A 13,874-nucleotide genomic window follows, 5' to 3' on the forward strand; every position below is an offset into this window, starting at 1 on the left:
TATTTCTATTCCTTCCTTCATATGTTAAAAATGAAAGGAAGCCACACCTCCAGGATAACTAGCGATGCGTTATCCTTTGAACACTGGCAGTTAATAAGTCCGGCTTGAAAAAAAATAAACTTGTTATTGAAATTCAAATGACTTTGATTAGTTACACTTAGGACTTCTGTTACCTTATAACAGTATTAACATTTTCTACACTAAACCAAAAACCAAACCTGCTGCCATCAATTTGATTCCAACTTGTAGCGACCCTATAGGACAGAGAAGAATTGCCCCAGAGGGTTTCTAAGGAGTGGCTGGTAGATTCAAACTGCCGAACTTTTGTTAGCAGCTGAGCTCTTAACCACTGTGCCACCAGGGCTTCATTTTCTACACTAGGCTAGCACTATTCATTCATTTGCTTAATAAACACTGAGTAGGAGTTAACGATGTGCCAAACACGGGAGAACACCTCAAGGGGCCTGATCTCAAAGATCTCATAGATCACTGATAAGACTCAGTAGAGCATCGTGAAGCGATACAGACGGTAGACACACTTTCTGATAGTGGAATACATACACTTTTGGTAATCTCTGACGCAACAGAGAAGCTGTCTATTATATTTTCCATATGGCAAGCCTTAAAATCTGCCCTATGATTGAATTAATTTCAAGACCATGAGAGATGGTAAGTAACTCTGGGCTTCTGTGAAAGGTACCAGGATCAGATAATACCTCGAGAATACTCCCAATTACATCATTATTACTTGGGGGCGGGGGCAGGTAGGGGGTGGGGCAATGAATAAAAGGTTTTATGTAGAAGACAAATACATCCTTTAGAACCTTAGGATAATGATGAACATTCCAGGCAGGCAGTTTTATCTTTGAAATTGACCTTGATGATTAATCCAGTCTTGATGGCAGTGTGGGTGCAAAGCAAGAAGGACCAGTATAGGAGCCTGAGCCCACCACACCAAGACCCATACAACACCCATTTCATCATGACAACACAACCATAAAGCAGAATAAAACCAAGGCCCCCCAAATACACCCTGCTTTTGGTCACGGAAACCACTGCACTATTTTTTTTAGAGTAACCAAATTCTAAAACCAAGGCACAAATGAAAATTGACCCTTGGATTTGCTGTAGATTAGAAAACGAGAAAAAGAAAAAAAAACAGAACCCACCACCTGAGTTGACTTGGACTCATAGTGACCCTATAGGACAGAGTAAAACTGCCCCATAGGGTTTCTAAGGAGCACCTGGTGGATTCAAACTGCTGACCTTCTGGGTAGCAGCCATAGCACTTAACCACTACACCACCAGGGTTTCCAAGTAGGTGCTAATTCACGGCCCACAGGACCTCTTGGAATTTCTCTAACTTTGCGCTGGAGGAGAGAAAGGGATATATTGGGCCTCGGCTTCTGGGCACAACAGTAAGGTACCAAATACAATGAGATGATAACTAACATCTACAACTCCCGGTAGCTGTTTTCAATTGTACAGCAAAGTCCTGCTACAGCCTGTGAAAAATAAAACGCTCTCTGAACACCGAGGCAGCAGTCTCAGGGTTACCCGCACATACCTGTCCGAAGTTTTCTTCATCTATACAGAACATGAGGTCCAGCTCAGTGGGGTCATTTTCTAATATCCACTTCAAAGAGTTGTAATATTCACTATCCTATAGGAACAACACAGAAATTTAAAATTAAGCTTTTTCTCCCCCTAAAATATAAACTTATTTGACTTCTTTAAATAATTAAGTCCTTCTAATGTAACTCCATTTAGAACGTTCAAAAATTGCCACTACTTGGGCAGCTTCTGTCTGGAGGCAAGATGAGAAGATAGAAAGAGACAGGAGCTGGTTGTATGGACACAGGAAATCTGGGGTGGAATGGGGAGCGTGCTGTCACGTTGTAGGGAGAGCAACTAGGGTCGCATAACAATGTGTGTATCACTTTTTGTATGAGACACTAACTTGAGCTGTAAACTTTCACTTAAGGCACAATTAAAAAAAAAAAAGAATTGACATTATTCACGAATGTAATGTTTCCCACTCTTTGCCTTTTAATTTTAAGTAGAGATGGAACAGGAATGTCTGGGGAGTCACAGGCGTGTGTAGCCGAATCCTGGATTCTTCAGAGTGCAGAGGAAGCCAACCACTCAGGAGCTGCCACATACTGTACTTATCTCCATAACTTAATAGGGAGCGAATAAAAAATTTCCCATTTTAAAAGAAATGAAGTCCTGATGCATGCCCCAGCACGGATGATCCAACCCTGAAAACATGATGCTGAGTGAAATAAGTCAGTTACGAAAGGACAAATAGTACATAATCTTACTAATATGAAACGGGCAAATATATACAGGAACCAAAGCGTATTTGTGGTTACCAGGGGCGGGAGGGGTCAAAGAGGGAGCTACTGTTTGGAAGGCACTGAGTTTATGTTAATTGTGGTGGTATAATTCAGAAAAGAATAGTGATAATGTCTGTACAACATGAAGACCGTCATCAATGTCACTGACTTATACGTGTCAAAATAACTGAACCAGCAAAAACTGTGTTATGTATATTTTTATCACAATAAACAAAAACTTTGCATCTTTTAAGTGTGAGAATATCAGAAGAAGTAGGCAAGAAAGAGAATGTTGTAACTAGTTAAATACCAGTGGTTTTAAGCTCCGCCCCTTCCTGTGCCTCTCTTGCTCTCTGCAAATGGACTTAGGCACACAGGGAGGCTGCTCCTATTTCAGAAGCCCAGAGCAGGCCCCATGAAAGCCCTCATCTCCTATCTTTGCTCAGGGACAAGGGCTCTACTGCTGAGGACCTGGCAGGCTCTGAAAAGGCAAAAAAAAAAAAAAAAAAAAAAAAGTGCATGCAGCATTTAAAAGACTGTCAACATGTGGTACAAAATTAGAGTGTAAGAGAAATTTGTATGTTCTTAGCTTCCTCATTACTCAGCGATAAAAGCATACAGCACAGATAAAAGGTCAAAGCTGAACAGAAATTTGAGCCTGATACTACGGGCTTTGTATACAAATCCACCCATGATTGGAAAATCAGCGGAGCGAATTCAAGAGCATGGCTAGCATCCTCCCCTCCTTTCCCACAACAATGATGGGTAGAAACCCAGGGAGCGGTGCCAGTAAGTGCCCAGGAAAGAGCTCATATGCCCAAGTATGGAAGACAGACAGCTGATATCAAGGCATGGCTGAGAGTCCTCGGAGGCTTTCTGCAAATCCCCCAAATGGCAAAGACGCTTCCCAATGGCCCTGTGTGATTGCCAGGACACAGATATGGGGGCGCAAGTGAATTAAAAGAAAAACAAGCAAAAAGTACATTATGAAAAGAAGCTTCAATTTCTGTCTTTATAGAAAATTCTTTTACTTCAAAAACATCGGTCTAGGTAGAATGAATAATGGCAACATGAAAACTCAAAATCACGTTTTCAGGGAACTTCTCACAGCATTCACTTCCTAACTAGTTTTCTTCTTACACTGTTGTGGTCACTCACTCGTCAGTGTCTAGGATGCCTGTGTAATTATTTTTCTCTCTGGCTGCTGTCCTGGCCTCTCATTCCTGCCATGTTTATGAGGTCAGAAAACAGAGAGGAAGCGGATGAATCTCTGATCATCCAATATTAGCTGTTTTGGATGGACACACTGGCTACAACGATGTCTCCTGGATTTAATTTGTTCAAACAAGTCAGATTCTTGCGTAAGCAGCAGTAATTGTGATTGGGTGTACCTGCCTGAAATACCATGATTCTACAAAATGTGAACAATGACTTGCTTATTACAAAAATTAGGGTGATAATCACCTTCTCAAAGCAAATGTTCCCTGTTGCATAGTACTGAATGGCAACACCCATAAAAATCACAGAGACTACAAACATGGTCTCAGCATCTTTCCAAAGATGCTGGAGCACATGACGTTCAGTGTGAGGATCTCTAATACTTACCACAGATTCCATGTCGTTCAGTGTTATCTGCTTTCCCAGCATCATTTTGTAAAATGGCCTAATGAAGAAACCTAAAGTAGGAGGAAAACTGGGTTTAAGTTTCAAATCTTTGACACTGCTGGGCATCAGAGCATGAAATAAAAAAATAACCCTCCTTTAACTTCAATGAGAGCCCAGGACAGAGCAATTGAGGACTTCCTATCATAACTGATGAGTGTGTTGACGAGGCCTGGCCAAGGGTGGGGTGTTAAGGGGGCAGTTGTACTAACAGGTGAGCTAAGCAAGGGGTCAAACAGCCTCCTGGCAGGTGACAATGAGTTTCAATGCCAAGCGGAAGTCTGCTATGCAAAAGGCATGTGAACTGGGCGAGAAAACGGCATACTGAGCAGATGAATAAGACCGCAGACTGGTCAGTGGGGTCTGACAGGGTGGAAGCATGGGTGTCTGGGGAAGGAGAGGCCAGAGAACAGACTGGGGCCTGCACAACCTGTGTATGGTCCCAGAGTTTGGACTTTTCCCTGGAGGCGGCAGGGAATCATGGAAAAGCTGGGTGAACATTTCATCTGCATCTCAGGATTATTGCTAGGGCAGTAATGGGGAGAAAGGACAGGAAAGGGGCACAGTGGCAATGATCTAGAAGACTTGTACAATCGCCCAGGTGAGAGAGGGGGAAAGCAATGGCAGTAAAGATGACTCTACCACCTCGCAGGGACTGTCAATTTCCCTGTCCAAAGGCAAAGCATCACGTTTCTCCTCACATGGGGCATCGGTACAGCCAGGCCTGAAACCTCAGGCTCCCTCACCCTTCTCTCTCACACCAGCCCCACATCTAATAAGTCACCGACTCTCTGCAGCATCTCCCAACTCCCACTGGCTTAGTGTGGACCAACTCAAACACCTTCAGAGTCTTGAGAGGTAAAAGGAATGAAGCTGACTACAGGTGTATGAGTAGATGTGTGCCCTGTGTACGCCCTGACTAAAGGGGCAGTCATACTTTTTAAAATGTAAGACGATACTGACTACACACATCTGTGGGCACCTTGGTCTTTAATGGAGCAATTCCTGACCTATGCCATTATCTCCTTTGGCCTGGACCACTTCAGCAGCCCCCTTGGCTTCCCCATGTTGTCTGTTCCATCCACCACTCCCACCACGAAGCCCTGACTTGGGGTCAGTTCTCTCTCTTCTGGAACAACCCCAGACTCTGGAGGTTCAAGTCCTGCCTCCCTCAAAGCGTGGTTGATCCTCACAAAGTCATCCCCAACCCTCTACTCAGATCTACTTTTCCTCTGAGTACTCATGTGTTGCCTTCTGCTTGGACTCTGTGACTCCCCCTGCCCCCCCAGAATATAAGTTCACTGAGGTCAGGTCCATAGCTTGTGCTTTTCCATATTCCCCTGCAGCAACTAACATTTTCTTCTAACACCTGTTTGAGGTTGAAGTGAATTTGAACAGTCTGAAATAATCTAGTGCATGACTCCAAAGTTGTAAATTAAAATGTTTCCTTCCTTTCTTCCCTCCTTCTCTCACCTTCCTCCCCCTTCCCTATCTTACCTACCTACCGATCCAATCTAGTTTCCTTCTAATCAGAAAAAGTGTTTAACTTCTCCCACCAAAAAGAAAATATTGAAACCAGAGGATCAAAATCAGCTAGCAATTAACAGTAGAAATACATTCAAGGAAAAAGCCCAGAGGATAATCAATTATTCATTGGAATAACCCAGGCTCCATAGATGCAGTGAACAGAATTACAATTCCCCCTGGAAATCTCTCTCCACAGTGACCGCAATGCCAATCTCAAATCTTACTCTCTGTCACCCATTCTCAATCACTTCACTCCCATATTCTTCAAAAATACTTGACTCTCTTTTCTCACTGATGACTTCTGTAGTGTTCTCTTAAGGGCACTACTTTTAAAAAGACCAAATGCATAAGAAGTCTTTATGATAAACCCACAGACACAGCCGAGTAGGGGGTCTGACTTCTACCTTCCAAGGTACCTTCCAATTCTTCTGTGATTTGCATGCTCTAAGTCAGGGTGAGGTTTTTTTGTATTAGCTCTTTCCGCAGTGAGTCAGGGATAAGATCTTAGCTGAGTTATAGTATTGCTTTGAAATTATTTACAGCCTCTTCTCATTAAAAAATAACTTGGGGACAAATGGAGCAATGGCAGGATACTGGATTGATTAGATCTTTTAATTAACTTTTCAATTAGCTTTTCCATCTGTCACCCAATCTAGCTGTCGCAAAAGGAAAGTTATTCTGAAAAACATAGAAAGTGCATAAATACAGAACGTTTTGTGCTTTAAACTTAAGGTTTTTGTTTGAATTTTTTAAACTGTGTGCAGACGCCATGTCTTCAGTGCCCAAATTAAGATGATACCAGGGAAAACCGCCTTCCTTAGGGGCAAAACACAAAAATAATCTATTGAATTACGGAGAACCACCGAAGCTTTTGCTGCAAATCTCTGACATGAAAGATAAGCCACCTAATAGGGAACCACAAAGAGCACTGTCCTATTTTTTATTACTTCAAGGCACTGTAACAACTTACCATCTAAGAGTTTCCCATGAAATACTGCCAGACCAGCAACCCTTCCAATAAAAGTGAAATAGGACAAATGGTCTTCATTACAGAGGCCTGAATTGGGATTGATCTGAAGTGTGTAGTTGTCCCTTTGGGGTAGGAAGAGAGAGAAGATAAGCCCCATCAAACTCTTAAATAAGAAATGCAAAAATCTGAATTCTTCTTTGCCACCTGCCACCCAGCTTTTATACTGCATTCACAAAAATTCTGTGCCTGATGGAAAAGCTGTAAACTAGAGAACATGACTTGCCATTCGTCAGTCACTTCTATGACCAATGGCGGAGGTCTAATCAATCTGATACAGATGCCCTATATATCAATTTAAACCAAACAAACTACTGATATTTAACAACTTTTGACCTACAAAAATGTCAATTCCATATGGTTCAACCAAACATCTTGACAAGATGAGAAATCCAACATAGTAAAGAGGCTAGATAGGGATTCCCAATGACGTGAAAAAGGAAGGGCACCTTTGAGAAGCTCTTGGTTTGAGGATGTAAGATTTTTCCTATGGGATCAACCCATGGTTTATGTGACTGACCACAATGCCCTGAAAGGGCCTCATGGGAAATGGTAGCAGGATATAGGCTGTCTCAACAATGCAAACCTCCAAAGGTTTACATGTATCTGCTTGCCCTTCTTTGATCTCACAATCACGAGGATGGGTGGTTTTTAAACTGGCTCCACAGATGGAGTCCTCCAGGTGGTGTCCTGGGGATGTGGGTGAGGTGAGGCTCTCCCTTCTCCACCATTCACATCAATGTTTTGTTTTTTTTTTTTTAATCAATTTTACATAGTGGGCATTCTCACAGATCTCAGTAATAACAACAACAAACAAATTGGGCAATTCTTAGCTGGAGAAACTGACAAAGAGGTACTGAGTTTGCTTTCCAAATAAGCCCCCAGGACACAGGTACTGGGTGGAAAACATGGGAACCCCTTGTCCTCTGAGAGCACAGGGATAGAGTAACGTTAATGCCTTTCAGTAAGGTCAGCAACTATTCCACTAGGGGCTCAGGTCCAGCCTAAGCCCTTGGAAGTTCCACAGCCTGGAGGGGAAGTGATCAGCCTGGAAAATAGCCAATGCTGGTTTGCTGAGAGAATCAGCCTCAGTTTCCATGCCTGGCAATGATGGAATCCTAAACCAAGGGGGAATCTGGTTCTTCCCTTACAGGTCCAGGGCATGGTCCTTTGTATTCTGAAACAGGGTCCCCAAAGTCCTCATAATTTAAGTACTGCGACTTCAGAAACTATTCTTGTTCATAAAATGACTTCTCTTTCTGAATCCTGACACGGACAAATTCTCCTCGTGTGTTAACACATTACAAATGAAAATTGTCTCTTGTTCTTTACCATAATTTCCTGGCGCATTTTCAATTTCAATTACGTGAACTCAACAGATAAGAGAAAAATTAATTTTAGGTGCTCACGGAATATACTACTTCATCATGTAGTCAGAACCTGTTCTAGACTTATAAGGGCCAAGTGGGGGTGGCACTGAAAGTAGCAGCATTAATTCATCTCAAATGAGTGAGCCACTTATTCTTTCAATCAAGAATGAAACCATTTCAGTGGGGGAACACATTCTGAATGTACTCCATATACTTACGTTGCAGAGTACTCAAAGAGACCATAGTAGGGGTTGAACATCTCCTTGGACAGTAAGAAGAACCATTCTCTGGCCACGCCCCCGTAGTCCAGACCTTTCTCTGATTCAAATTCAATCCACAGTCTAGCTTTTAGGACATCTGGTCTCTTCACAGACATGATTCTCCTATAGGACTCTTCAAATATGTTATTTCTGTGAAGTTTCATTTCAAATCTATTTGGAATATCAGCCTACGTGAAAGAAACAAAACAAAACAAAACTATATCATCATATAGTGACTGTATACTTTATTTCCTAGTAGAAACAAACAACAAAGGCTAGAAATGATCGTAGTCTTTTTAAATAAAAAAATCGATGATGAACAGCCCCAGCTGAGATTCCCCTCCTTAATGGGTTTTTTCTCACTATGTCAAGATGGGATACAATACACCAGCTGTTGTTCAGACTGAGTCAGCACCATGTGGTACAGAAAAGCTGGCTGAGGAGAGGAACACTGTCCTCAACCGTGGGGCATTTATCTAGCCACTGGAACTGAAGTACAGTCAACTGTATGTATTGGTCAGCTAAGGGACAGGACGTTACCCCAGTAATTAAAACCCATAAACGATACCCACCTAATCAGGTTGAGGAGGAGCCCTGGTGGTGAAATGGTTAATCACTTGGATTACTAACTGAAAGGCTGGAGGTTCAAACCTCTCCAGCACCTCTGCAGAAGAAAGACTTGGTGATCTACCCCTATAATGATTACAGCTTAGAACACCCTATGGGGCAGTTCTACCGTCACATGGGGTAGCTGTGAGTCCAGATCGACTTGATGGCACCTAACAGCAGCTGGGTTGTGGCCATTCTCAACTCTGGTAGGGAATTGCACTAGTAGATATGATGCCTGGTGCCTACAAATTAATTTTATTGCTTTGGAGAGTGGAACTCTGATTATGCCAAGTTTTAGGCAAGCATCCCATAGTTAATCAACATGATAATAAAATGCTCTTAACTGAGGGTGTGAATAACTGCCTCTTGGAAAAACAAGATCCAGGATCAACCTTGCAGTAAGAATGGATTTACTGAGTTCACTTCCAGGCAGAAGACACTAGAAGGTCCCAGGGTGAGAAATGGCGGTATCACCTCTAACTGATGGAAATGCAGAGGTCTCATAAAGAAACACTTTGGAATTTTATGTATACAAACTTGAGCTTTGGCAGGCAGAGTCACTTCACATGTAGTTATGAAGAGCTACCTGAATCAGGAGTATGGAACAGAGAGCGGAACCCCTAAGAGAACGGGCTCTCTTTGAGACTTTGTCTCTTCTATCTTTGCATCCCCAGTGCCTTGTCCACTGCAGATGCCCAGAAAATGAGGCATCACTGTGAGGCATTAATGGAGGGAATGGAACATGAAGAGATGGTGACAGACCCAGGTAAGCTGGGAGGCTCTGAGTTGTGGCTGGAACGCTCCTTTCCCCAATGGGTGGAAGCCAAGAAATGGTGGCTGATGCCCCAATACTGAGTGAGCCAACAGGAGAAAAACGGCAAGTTACAGACAAAGAGGTGAAGTCAAAATGGAAAACAGAAGACACAATGTTGGAAAGTCTGGGGCAGTGGACATGTGAGAGAAAACGTAACATTATAATTTAAGATACTGCTCGTAAAAATCTGCCAGGGTTTCTTAGGTTTAACCTGGCAGTGAGAATTTTAATCAGAAAATCATGCTTGGTCCTAATCCTGCCAAATATTATCATTAAAACTGTATTTCTGAATTTAGAGAGAAGGGCTGGAACAGTTTTCTAATGAGGGTCTAGGTTTTATTAGTAGGTTACTGTATTTATTTATTACTACTTTATTATGATAGCCATAAACAATTGAATAGGCTTCTCCAGATTTTTTTTTGGAGGGGGGGGACTAGGGGCCTGAATTGTTTTACAGCCCATGAGTATCATTTTTATTTATTTTTATTTTTAATGTATCGTGTACGAAATTACCAGAAGTGGTTAATCTCCACTTAGCATTTCTGTTAAAAAGAAAATTCAGTTGAAGATTCAGGTGGATTAAAGTGCAGTAAAGAAAGGAAGGTGACGTTTTTGGTTTACATACAAAAGTGGCAAACAAGTTGCTCTCATTGAAGCAACTTTGGGGACTTAACAAATGAAAACATAGCATTTTTGGAAAGCATGATTACTCACGGGTTTCTTTAATTTCTTCCTAAAGTAGTCATATTTCTGCTTAAATTCTCTGGAATAAGGAACAGCCTGGAAGAGAAATTTATAAATATAGATAATGCAAACAACACACTTGAAATTTTAGGTATACTGAGCCAACATTCAGATAATTTTATGAATCATAAACCTTAAATTCTCACTCTCCATATTGTCTGTGGGAAATATACATAGTGCAGACATAGGCACGTGCGAAAGTTCTAGAACTGATGAGGGCTAGACAGCGTTGAATGGGGCTTTCACCCCTGAAAACAATTATACTGATGTTCAAAAAAGCAGTCATCCATCCCTAGCCATATACCCAAAGGACTCAAAAGCAGGGACTCAAACAGATACTTGTACATCAGTGTTCATTATAGCATTACTCACAATGGCCAAAAAGACAGAAGTAACCCAAGTGTCCGTCAACAGATGAACAGATAAACAAAATGTGGTATATACAAACAACGGAATATTATTTGGCCATAAAGAAAAATGAATTTCTGATACATGCTATCACATGGCTGAACCCTGAAAACATTGTGCTGAATGAAATAAGTCAGACATAAAAGTCAAGTATTGTATGCTTCCATTAACATGATCCAGGATAGGCAAATGCACACAGACAAGAGTTTATTAGTGGTTACCAGGGGCTGAGGAGCGCTGGTGGTGCAGTGGTTAAGTGCTTGGCGGCTAACTGAAAGGTCGGAGGTTTGAACCCACCAGATGCTCTGTGGAGGAAGGACGTGGCAGTCTGCTCTGTAAAGATTTACAGCCCTGGAAACCCTATGGAGTAGTTCTACTCTGTCCCACAGGGCCGTCATGCGTCGGAACTGACTCTATGGCAACGAGTGTTTTTTTTTTGGTGGGGGGGCCAGAGGATGGGGGAGTTAATTGCTTAAGGGGTACTGAATTTCTCCTTAGAGTGATGAAAACATTATGCAACCATCACCAAATTGCTAGTGGTGATGGTTGCATAACACGGTGAATTTAATTAATATCACTGAATTGTACACTTACAATGCATTTTCCCCCTTTGGTTATCTTTATTTACTGTAATAATGGAAAAAAAAAAAAAAAAAGACCGTGAGGAATATGCTACACAAACTAATATGCTTTGCACAGAGAGACAGCAGGGAACAAACCATGGTGAGAACAGTGAGCACAAGGCCCTGAGGAGGGGCAGTGTTTGGCTGATGCCCTTAGCTATGATTAAGAACTGTGATGGGGGGATTAAGATGAAGAAGTAATTCTTTTCATTACCTCATCTGGCTTTAGAGACTCAAATTCTAGGGCAGGTTCTATTACAACAGCTCTGTGACAAAACCAAGGAGCCCTGGTTAAGCACTTGTCTGCTAACCAAAAGACTGGTGGTTCGAATCCACCAGCTGCTCCTCAGGAGAAAGATGTGGCAGTCTGCGTCTGTAAAGATTACAGCCTTGGAAGCCCTATGGGGGCAGTTCTGCTCTGTCCTATAGGGTCACTATGAGTCAGAAATGACGTGATGGCAATGAATTTGGTGACAGACCCTCTCTACTAGGAATTTCTTCAGAGTGAAATAAAAGAATTTGACTGGATGAACTTTTCAGCTCTTTCATTTCTAAGAGTCTGTGATTCCCAGCCATTATTTCTTGTTTTTCCCCTTAAACATTCATCATCGTGTATGCAGGTTTAACTGCCTTAAATGACAAAATTCTCAAGGAACACATTTCCGAATGTTGCCCACCGTTCCCTCGACCTCTGTTCCCTCGCCTGATTTGTAATCTGGTGATGCTGAAAAGATGTGGGTGGGAAGAGCATGATGATGCTGAGATATTTTGGGCCTGTCTTCTTCTGGGGAATGACGTATGAAAGCTGGAAAATCATACTTATTATCTTTCCTCCCTAGAGGTAGTTCTCACGACGGAATAAGAAGTTTTTAAATGCTTCCCCCTAAAAGGATTCCAACAACTGAAAGGCAAAAACATCTACAGAGCGGAGGCTCAGCAGAGAATGAATGACATGTATAGTGTATTTTATGCACTGGATACACCAAATTACTTGTTCTGTCTTGAAAACCCGGCATCTTATTTTCTCACATACAATTGAACTTGTAAAAGAAGTCTATCAAGAAAATCAAAATATGTTGATTAAAGCTCTTTTGCTCTGTATTAAATATGCTTTTGGGGGGATACAAAATGAAAACCTGACTTATTGTGCAAGTTGGTTCTAAAGGTCTTCATGTTATTAGTGTCAGCTGATACTGAGGCGCCCCGGGGGAAGGGCTCTCGCCAACGTGGGCAGAGCGGGGATGCCAGCACATCTGGGGCTCCAGTCCTGATTCTGACACTTGCTGGGACTCTCGGCAACACAATGAGCTTTTCTGAGCTTCTGAAAAAGTGGGGATAATAGCATCTGTCCTACCTTCCTGAGGTGACTGCTGAGAGTTTAAATTGGGCGATTATAAAGTTCTTGGAAAAGTACAAAGCGTTACACAAACAGGAGGTAGTATCCAGTAGAGCAGCATGTGTGGACAGCACTTAATAAATGCTTTTAAGGATGATGTTTGTTATATAAAGAGCACTTGGACTTACAGCAATGGTCTGTTGAGCTGCCACAGAAAGGGCCCCTTTCCCTACAGATGCAGACATGATGAAGCAACCTATAACTAATAATTTTAAAGCTGGGGAAAAAGAGAAACTGTAGGTAGTGGATAAGCAGAAGGACTCAATGTGAGAGAAATACGTGGGGCAATGGACTTAGATCCAGTGCTCAGGCTGGGGTTTTAATCCTCCCATGGGGACAGAGAACTTGGCCTATGGTCTTTATGATGTCACAGCCAGAGGAGAGTCCCCTGCTTAATACCTAACATATGAAAGGAGACAAGAAGCTCCACCTACTGGCTCAGGAATGCTGCAAGGAAGCTTACCTTCTGTCCGGGACCATAAGTAAGACAGAAAAAGAAACAGAACTGTAATAAACCCAGACACCAAAGCGGGTGTAATACGAACTGTGGGACTTGAACCCGAGCTGAGAGCTGAACATTAAATACAGGTTAGGACTTATAAAAGCCCCACAGGTAAAAAGTAAAGATGAGCTCATACATGTATGAAAATTATAAACTGGATTAGGCAATAAACTACCATGAAGGAGAGTTGACAGACATGACAAGTTCCCTAGAACCAGAGATAACAGGACAATCTGAAAGAGGCTATAAAGGGCTATTAAAATAAGTATTTAAAACAAATGATTAAAGAGATGAAATAAAGAAAAAATAAAAAAGTAAAGAGCAGGACAGAAAAATCACCACCAAAGAGACCAAGCACATTTATAAACACCAAATGGAATTTTGAGCAATTAAACAAAGTGACAGACACAATGAACTGATAAAGAGATTATAAAAAGCTTAAGAAAGAATTAACTGGAAGAGCTGTGTAACAACCCACAACACAGTAATAAGAGAGAGGTGGAAGATACGCAAGTTAAGAGATAAGGAAGACAGTGAGCAAATATTCCAGCTGCCGACCTTCTGGTTAGCAGCTGAGCTCTTAACCACTGCTC

The 13,874-nt window shown here is 41.9% G+C and overlaps 1 protein-coding gene across 13 annotated transcripts in view; it reads right to left on the minus strand.

The window, feature by feature from the left end:
* NEDD4L (NEDD4 like E3 ubiquitin protein ligase) overlaps positions 1–13,874 on the minus strand; it is a 373,007-nt gene that overhangs the window by 15,343 nt on the left and 343,790 nt on the right. For all 13 annotated transcript variants that reach the window (XM_010586712.3, XM_010586713.3, XM_023543760.2 and 10 more), the window contains 5 exons: positions 10,323–10,388; positions 8,144–8,373; positions 6,499–6,620; positions 3,945–4,015; positions 1,568–1,663 (listed from right to left, as the gene is read on the minus strand). In XM_010586712.3, the coding sequence (XP_010585014.1) occupies positions 1,568–1,663; positions 3,945–4,015; positions 6,499–6,620; positions 8,144–8,373; positions 10,323–10,388 (585 nt within the window). The remainder of the gene's footprint in view (positions 1–1,567; positions 1,664–3,944; positions 4,016–6,498; positions 6,621–8,143; positions 8,374–10,322; positions 10,389–13,874) is intronic.

Source organism: Loxodonta africana, chromosome 11 (genome assembly GCF_030014295.1).
Source record: "Loxodonta africana isolate mLoxAfr1 chromosome 11, mLoxAfr1.hap2, whole genome shotgun sequence".
NCBI classification, from domain to species: domain Eukaryota; kingdom Metazoa; phylum Chordata; class Mammalia; order Proboscidea; family Elephantidae; genus Loxodonta; species Loxodonta africana.